Source organism: Helianthus annuus, chromosome 16, assembly GCF_002127325.2.
Source record: "Helianthus annuus cultivar XRQ/B chromosome 16, HanXRQr2.0-SUNRISE, whole genome shotgun sequence".
In the NCBI taxonomy this organism is placed as follows: Eukaryota; Viridiplantae; Streptophyta; class Magnoliopsida; order Asterales; family Asteraceae; genus Helianthus; species Helianthus annuus.
Window position 1 is genome coordinate 54,606,732 of NC_035448.2, and position 9,213 is coordinate 54,615,944.

General features: G+C 39.6%; 2 protein-coding genes across 2 annotated transcripts; both read left to right on the plus strand.

Moving 5' to 3' along the window:
* Positions 1-861: 861 nt before the first annotated feature.
* LOC110919309 (protein ANTAGONIST OF LIKE HETEROCHROMATIN PROTEIN 1-like) lies at positions 862-1,584 on the plus strand. The gene has a single exon (XM_035985421.1). The coding sequence runs from the start codon at positions 862-864 to the stop codon at positions 1,582-1,584; it is 723 nt and encodes a 240-aa protein (XP_035841314.1).
* Positions 1,585-8,237: 6,653 nt separating this feature from the next.
* On the plus strand, positions 8,238-8,678 carry LOC110919307. Its single transcript, XM_022163579.1, has one exon. The coding sequence runs from the start codon at positions 8,238-8,240 to the stop codon at positions 8,676-8,678; it is 441 nt and encodes a 146-aa protein (XP_022019271.1).
* Positions 8,679-9,213: the final 535 nt, after the last annotated feature.

The following is a 9,213-nucleotide window of genomic DNA, read 5'->3' on the forward strand; positions in this document are numbered from 1 at the left end:
ATGAATAAGGTATTCTTGCTCCATATAGTGAGATGTCATCTAAGAGTGTTAGGAGTGGAGAGGCAAACATGTCGGCAAACGGTTTTGCCGATCGGCAAACACCGTCGCCGACAGTTTGCCGAGTCGGTGAAGTGTTTGGTGCGGGGAGGGGAAGCCGACGCAGTGAAGCTCAATTTTGACATTGGGGTGCGAGTTCTAACGGTAATATTACCGTTTAAATAAAAAAATTAATTTTTTCTTTTAAAAATTAAACTATAAATAACATACCAAACCATAACCAAATACCTTCAAATTTATATCCAACCAAACCAAAAAATACCACAAATTCTTCCCAAACATTTACAAAACAAAATGGCTGATGAACTCCCGTTATGGTTCCCACCCATGAGTAGCGACGATTCATCCGATAGTAGCATTCTTTTTTTTTCAAAATCTCATCGAAGAAGCCGAACTTCAAGACACGGACACGTCTAACCGAAAGAGATATATTGAACGTCAACGTGAGGAGGGGCATGAGACACTCATGGCGGATTATTTTGTCGAAAACCCGAAGTACAACGAAGATATCTTTCGACATAGGTTCCGTATGTCAAAACGTTTGTTTCTAAAAATTGTGGACGACGTGGTAGAGAACGACCCGTGGTTTGAAGAGGCCCCCGATGCGCGAGGTAGGAAGGAGTTTACACCGTTACAAAAGGTGACATCGGCTATTAAACAACTCGCAACTGGTAACACTCCAGACGAGAACGACGAGTACTTGCATATGGCCGATAGAACTTCCCGCGAGTGCCTAGAATTTTTTGCGACACGGTTTGCAAAATATACGGTCCCGAGTTCTTACGTAGACCGACAAGCCACAACATGGCACTTTTATACCAAGCTCATGAGGAGAAACATCACCTTCCAGGTATGTTCGGTAGCTACGACATGGCACTTTTATACCAAGCTCATGAGGAGAAGCATTACCGATACCCGACTGTTATGCTCGAAGCGGTTGCTTCTCAAGACTTATGGTTTTGGCATGCTTTTGCCGGTCCACCGGGTTCTCAAAACGATATTAATGTGCTACAACAATCTCCTTTATTTTTAACGAAACGAAATGGAACCGCGCTAAAATGTCCATTTTTTGTTAACAACCATTTATACAAACGTGGTTATTTGCTCGTGGATGGAATCTACCCGTCGTGGTCCGTGTTTGTGAAGTCGATCCCTTACCCTCACGAAGTAGACGAAAAGAAATTCAAGAGGCAACATGAGGCGGCAAGAAAAGACGTCGAACGGGCTTTTGGTGTTTTGAAGGCGAAATGGGTTGTATTGAGTCGACCGATGCGAGCAAGATCCGTTAAAAAAATTAGGAGTGTGGTGTACACGTGTATTATTTTACACAACATGATTTTGAAAGATGAAGGAAAGGCGATAGCACCGGTGCACATTCGGGATCCTCCGGTCGAGCCCGCTATAGACGATACGGTGTTGGGCGAGTTGATGGATGAAGACACGCATTGGAGACTAAAACACGATCTCATAGATCATCTCGCAAGTCAAGATTTACCCCACCTTTTGGTCGATTCCGACGAAGACTAGTTTAATTTATTTCATGTTAATGTAATTTTATTGTTTTTTAATTTAGTGTAATTTTGATGTTTTTAATTTAATATATGAAAGTTTATTGTTTTTTTAATTTAATGTATTTATTCTACATTTATTAACTTAAAATATTAAATAAACTAGTGCAAAAAAAAAAAAAAAGTTTGCCACTCAGCAAGTGTTTAAAACATTGCCAACACTTTTCAGCAAAGTTTAAACACTTTTGACTGATTGACATGGCGCACTCTGATTAGTTGGTTTTTTGGTTTGCCACTCTAAAATGTTTAACCACTCCTAACACCCTAAATGACTAGCATGAAACATTCCTCCCAACTCAAAAGCATCCTATGAAACCTCCTCTTGCAATAAAAAATATCGAAACTTTCGGTATATTGAAGACAAGGTGGGGAATTATGAGGGAGAGTTCATATCATCCCATTGAACTGAATACATATGACCACGACAACATATTTAAGCAAATGTCAATTGGTACTAGATTATAAACATCTCCGCACAATCTTATAAACAAAAAAACTACTGAATTTAGCACACGGAAAATTTAAATAATATTATAATTTATGAAACAATTGATATATTCAATCGTGTGATAGAATTATAATATTATCAGGATGGAAGGTATGGTTCAATCACTCTAGGGTGTTTGAGTTATTCTCTACGCAATAATAACATATCATGTCAACTCCACATTCTAATCCCCATTTTACACTCAATCAGAGAATATGGTTCAATCACTCTAGAGTGTTTGAGTTATATATTTTACACTCAATCAATCCACTCAATCAATCGGTGAGTATACACCGATTCTCCACAATCATCGAACACCGAACTATGGTCGGGATGGTTCATCGATCGGTGAAACAATTCACCGATTACACTCAATCAAGCCATTTTAGAGTTTACATTTAGGTGGTGTTTGTTTTTTGGCCAGGAGCACTTCTGGCCACTTATGTCTGCGCCGCGCAGACGCGCGCAGAGGTTTGGAGTCCGCAACTTGTTTGTTTTTTAGAAGTGGTTTCATTAAAAAAGCTCCGCCCCAACTCTTTCTGGTGCAGACCTTGCCCTATGTCTGCAAGCCTCTTCCATCCTCTTCTCAAAAAACACAGAGCCCTAATCCTCTAATCCTCACAGCCGCAACCTCCTTCCCCACCACTTCCACCTCCGGTGGCACCACCTCCCCCACCGGCTGCACCTCCACGTCGACTTCCACCACCACCTCCACCACTCCCAACTTCAGCGGCACCCCCACCATCTCTGACCTCCAACCTCAGCGGCACCCCAACCCGCTACGACCTCCACCACCACGTCTCCCCCACCCATCTCCTCCACCCGACACCCCCAATCACCTCCACCTTCAAAATCGCCGCCGTCAATCGCTGATTCTGCTCCGATTCTTCATAATCGCCACTGTTTCTCTCTCTCTCTCTCTCTCTCTCGCTGTTTATCTCTCTCTCGCTGAAGTGGTGGTGGAGGTGGGAGATGGTGGTGGCGAAATTAGGGTTTCTGGATGTGTGGTGGTGGTTGCGACGGTGTTGACGGTGGTTGTTGGTTGTGGTGGTGGCAGGTGGACGGTGGTAGATGAGGTGGTGGCGGATGGTTGTGGTGGTGGTGGTGGTAGATGAAGGCAGAGAGAGATAGAGAGGAGTGTTCTCTGTGTTTGTTGTGTGTGTGTTGTGAGAGGAGTAGAGAAGAGGTTTTTGTAGAAGTAAACAAACGCTCTTCTCCTTGCAGACTGCAGACCTTTGGTCCACCTCTTCTTCTGCAGATGCCTGCAGATGTGGTCCGCAGACTGCAGACCTTTTCCCGCAGAAAAAACAAACAGCACCTTATTGACGGTATTACACATTTTTATAAGAATAGATTTTCTATTTTCTCAGCCGTGTGATAAAATTCATGAATTATGAATGTATAAGATAATAAAATTATTACTTTCTTTAACCGTGTGAAAAAGATTATATAGCAGTCTATGGTTTGCATATTTTTATATTCAACCCGTGTAACACAGGGGTTTATAAACCTATAAATTAAAATAATAGTCAATCTAGATTTTTTTATATTCAACCCGTGTAATAAATGAGGTTATAAGCTAGTTTGTATAATAGACATATATACGAAAAAAACAAACAAATGACATTATATCATTCCAATTCTTGATGTTCGAAAGATATTTTGATAGAGATAACTCGAGAGGATTTATGTTAAAAAGATTAGTGTAAATACCCTATGAAATGAAATCTATAATAATATTTTAGTTATTTGTTAACGGCGCATAATATTTTAGTGTTTTAACAATTTAAAAACATTTTCTTGATTCTCTTGTATATACGATACCTCCTACACGCCTATATCATCAAGACAGCTATAAAGAAGGGAGTAATTGACTGTGACGCAAAAGTCAAAATCAGTTTTACTTTATTTGATTTCTTGTACCACTCCCTTTATTGTTTGATCAGAGTGTGGTTACGAATAAAAGTGATGTTAAACATACCCTGTTGTCTCATAAAACTTGCGGGTCACCAACCCCATTAAAAAATAATTTCCAGTAAATACGGGTAACGCTTAGTATATAAGGGTACATTTAGCCATACACTATAAATAAAAGCAAAACAAAAGAACTTTAACTCGAAGTGCTCATGGACCCGTGTCACCTTAGAGAATTCACAAATGATTCTTCATCTTAATCTTTATAAGAAAACACGGTGTGAAGGGGATTGAAGAAGGGCCATTATACGACGTGTGGACAACGCGTCAGAACGGGGCATAGTCTTTAAACAGACGGTGTGGCCGGGGCGTAGAAACGTGGCTTTTTTTTTCGACACGTGTCACATACCTTTTGTATTATTTATAATTAAAATTATATAAAATGTATTAAAAACTTATAAATATATTACTAGTAAATAAACAAAAACATTACTAAAAAGATGTTACATAAATTTTAAAAACATTACATAAAATAAAAAATACGAAACTAAATAAAAAATCTAATGATTTCCCACGCCGAACGGAGCTTGAATTCACGGTTGCGCACGTGCCTAAAGTTGATGAGAGCCACTTGAATGACGCCGTCCCCCCCCCCCTAAGATCACCACCCTCGATCTCCACGGCGGTGTGGATTGTCTCGAATCTTTCGCAATCAAGACGGATCGTCCTAAAACGAGACGAGAGGGAGTCGACGGTTCGGTTGTTATGACCCGTATATGCTTGGAAGTGTTGTCGGATTGTCCTCCAAAAAAAGGTTGCTTGTGCGCCTACCCGGCGTGTGGTTGTTCAAAGCTTCGACCCACGATTCGCAAAGTGCAATATGCTCCTCTTCGGTCCACGCCACGGCTGCCATTGTCGAATTTTTTTTGTGAAATGGAACGGCGTTGAAGTGGAAAAGTTGGTATAAAAATGAAGAAGTGGTGGACTTTGCCTAAATTTAGGTGTAAATGTTGGTTTTATTTATAGTGTGAAATTATACATTTTAATAAATGGTTAAAAAATTTAAAAGTTAACCGTTGGGGTTAAACGGCTAACATTCATGTCCATTAACCACTTGCACGTCGTCTGCAAAATGTCCTCCATGACGGTGTAAATTCCCCCGCCCTTTGAATAACACCATGGTAAATGCCATGGACGGGATGGTATGAACGGCATTGAGCAGCAACAATGCCATTTTTGAACGCCCACACAATGTGGTCTAATTATACTAAAAATTACTACATTTTCTCTCTCATTTTCCAATTATTTTTTTTTTGTATTTTTATCATTATATTTTATCTTTCCTCCACTCATAGCCACTTTTAAATATTAAAAACTTATAAAGTTTGAATAATGTTTTCTCCGAATTTACTGATAAACAGTAACATTTTCTCTCTCCTCTACTCACAACCACCTTATATAATATAGAGAACTCACACACATAAATATAAAAGTGAATGCTCTTAGCGTCGTTTGAGCATTGTCTCATGAACCGCTCGTGTGCCTTCTCCTCTTTCTCAAACTTACAGGCTTCCCCCTCATCTTCTCTCACAGGAACAATCAAGCTCTTCCACAGATCGTCCATGGTAGTGGACCGGCACACTCACCTCTACTTAAAAGTCAAGGACCACATTTTAGATGTTTCAGATTATACCAACAATCAACAAAAACAATCATACCCAATAGATCCCACAAACAACCAAACTATTAGTATGGTACTAGGAGGGTGAAATGTTGGAAAACGTTAGAGGTGTGGCACCACAACCCTATACCCTACACCCCCCCCCCCCCAATCTAATACCCTGGTGGCACCACTAGCCTAAAGCATAAACCCCATTTACACCATAATGGCACCATTACCCTAAAGCATGAACCTCATACACACCATTTATCTCTCTCCTACTCACCCACGCGTACACACACCATCTACGACTTCTACTACCCAAACCCACTACCCGCAGCCCCTACCTACACGTCGGTTTTGTTAATCGGGTAAGGGGTAGCCGAGAGCCATTCTGCAATTGCCCCGACCGGGCCGACCCCCTTATATCTAAGATAGAAAGACTACATTCGGACTAGATAATGAAATTTAGCATTTCAAATGATAATGATAATGATAATGATAATGATAATGATAATGATAATGATAATGATAATGATAATGATAATGATAATGATAATGATAATGATAATGATAATGATAATAATAATAATAATAATAATAATAATAATAATAATAATAATAATAATAATAATAATAATAATAATGAGGTGGTGGTGGAGTGGTAAGAGAGAGACTTGGTGCTCTAAGGTGTTGTTTGTTTTTTAAGAGGTAAAATGTCTGTAGTCTGCGGACCATAACTGCAGACATCTGTAGAAGAAGAGGTGGGTTAAACCTCTGCAGTCTGCAAGAAGAAGGTTGTTTGTTTTTAACGTATGCAGACTTCATAAATAAACTGGTGGTGGTGTACGGACGATGGTGGTGTGTGGTGGTGGTGCTGGACGGTGATGGTGGTAGACGGTGGTGGTGGTGATGGACGGTAGTGGGTGGTGGACGGTGGTGGTGATGGATGGTGGTGGTAGTGGTGATGGACGATGGACGGTGGTGGGGATGGTGATGGACCGTAGTGGGTGGTGGACGGTGGTGGTGGTGATGGGCGGTGGTGGTATTTAACTCTCTGCAGACCTTAGAAGATCTTAGAAATGGCTGGGGCAAGTCTGCACCAAGAAGAGCTTGGGCAGACGTTTTTTAATGAAACATCTTCGAAAAAACAAACAGTCTGCGCGACGCAGACAGAAGAGCTTGCGCAAAGCTTTTCAGAAAAAAAAAAAACAAACAACACTTAAGGGACCCAACTTCGATTCCTGCCCTCCCCATTATTTTCTGCAGCACCTGGTGATGATTAGAGACTAGGTGAATAGGTGGAGATCGCTAATTCGATCCTTGAACTGAGCAGGTTTTACCTCACCGCACTATCATGCATTCGGGCGAGTGTTCACGGTCTTCGGCCCTAGGTGAGGTTTTACCCGGTTCGAAAGTGAGTGTATCTTGATGTGGTAAATTTTGCTAGTGACCTATTTGAAAGATTCGTTGACCGTTAAAAAAGATTATATAGATTATGTAGGTCTTAAATTAGCCCATATGTTCTGTTTCACTCCTTCAATCAAGAAATAAGCTTTTGCACACCCCAAAATACTCTTTTTCTGTCACCATTCATACTGTACCATACATAAGATGTCCTTTAGATGCTCCCACTTCACCATTTTTCTTGGGTCTCCCCCCACCCCCTACCCCTACCCACACACATTCAATGTCATTTTAGCAAATTAAGTTGGCATTTCTGGGGTTCCCTCTATTATTTTGGTAATTTTTACACACAAATGAGAAAGATTTATTCAAGTACCAGTTATTGATTCTTGTTTTAGCTGACACTTCTTTCTTCTCTTCCACACGTGAAACCCCCATTTGGGTTTCTTGATTCACCTCAAATTCTCTATTTTCTTTGGTAATTTGCTCACTCACTCACTCACTGTGAAAGATCCTATTTTGATGAAGATTCTTGAAACCCAGTTGTGTTTATTAACTCCCATCTCATTTTCTGTTTGGTAATTTCATTGATTGTAAAGTTTTTGCATCTGGGTTCTTTTTTAGTTCCACCATTTCATCTCATGATTGTCTCACTTCTTTTCAGGAGATTTAACCAAAAGTTAAGTTTTTTAATTTGGGTTTCTTGATTTTAACTAATCTTTTGTCAAAAATTCTTGAAAACCCACTTTCTTTTTCTTGATTTAACTTTGCCCAATTGGTAAAATCACACACCCTATGTGAGGTTTTTGCATCTGGGGTTTCTTGATTTCACCTTGTGTTTTCAAGATTCTTGAAAACCCACTTTCTTTTTCTTGAATCTTGATTCTGCCCATTTGTTAAAATCACACACACAATGTGAAGTTTTTGCATCTGGGGTTTGTTGATTTGTGATTTGAAATCAATCGTTACAAAAAAAAGTTCGCATTTTTCTTGAAAACCCAATTTCTTTTTTTTTTTTTGATTTTGCTCATTTGGTAAAATGACTAAAATCACACACCCAATGTGAAATTTTTGCATCTGGGGTTTCTTAGTTTTTGATTTAAATCAATCTTGACACAAAAAGTTTGAATTTTGACCCGAAAAAATGTCAGCTACACCGGGTCTTGACCCGACCCAACAACTGCCGGTAATCCAAGACCAGTCATACAACCCACATTCGGGTCACGGGTCAGTGGGGCCCGTGATCGGAGTACTTGCAGTGATAATGGTATTGGGTGCAGTGGCTGTAATGATAGGTAGACTCTGTTCGGGTCGTCGGGTCATGGGTCATTTACAATATGATTTTGAAGGTTGGGTGGAGACCAAATGTGCTACGTGTATTGACGGTAGGATGGGCCCATCTCCGCGGCGGCAGACGGTGCCGCCGGTGGTGGTAGTGGAGAGTAGTGTGCCGTCGAATGAAGCTGCGGCTACTCCGGTTGCCGCAGAGTCGCCGGAAGTGAGGGAGAATGAAACGCCACCACATGTGGAAGAAGTGTTAAGTCATCAACAACCGGAACAAGAACATAGTAAACATGAGGGTTGAAGTTGTGGTTAATTGTATGGTTTTGATGGAATTGTATTGTTTGGATTAAATACAAATAGAACTTAACGCGTGAACCATGTGAAATGAGAAAAAAAAACTTATGTTGTTGTGCTGAGATATTTTCGTAATTATTTTAAATAGAGTGGTTATGTTATAATCAATTTTAAACTAGCATAATAATAATTACGCGAGCCGTAGCATAATTGTTATTATTCTAGTCCAAATTATGTAGCATGATTATGTTACAAATTTGTACACTTTGCACGCTAAAGTATATTATACTTGATTACGCGTAGTTTGATAAAATGGTAGTGTTATATTTATTATAATGTTTTACTTTAAAAATCAATATACTTTTATAAAAATTATGGCTAAATTTTTATTTTTCAATTAATTAATTTAGGATCCAATGAAACAGCTATTTAGAAATATGTATTCAGTCAAGTATTCCTTCCTTCTGTCTCATTTTTTTTTTTTTTTTAATAGCAACACGAAACTTTTATTTCTCAACAAACCAACAGGAATCATAGCAAGG

Coding starts and splice junctions, on each gene's coding strand:
- LOC110919309 (XM_035985421.1), top strand. CDS start 862: ATGGCACTTTTATACCAAGCTCATGAGGAGAAACATCACCTTCCAGGT.
- LOC110919307 (XM_022163579.1), top strand. CDS start 8,238: ATGTCAGCTACACCGGGTCTTGACCCGACCCAACAACTGCCGGTAATC.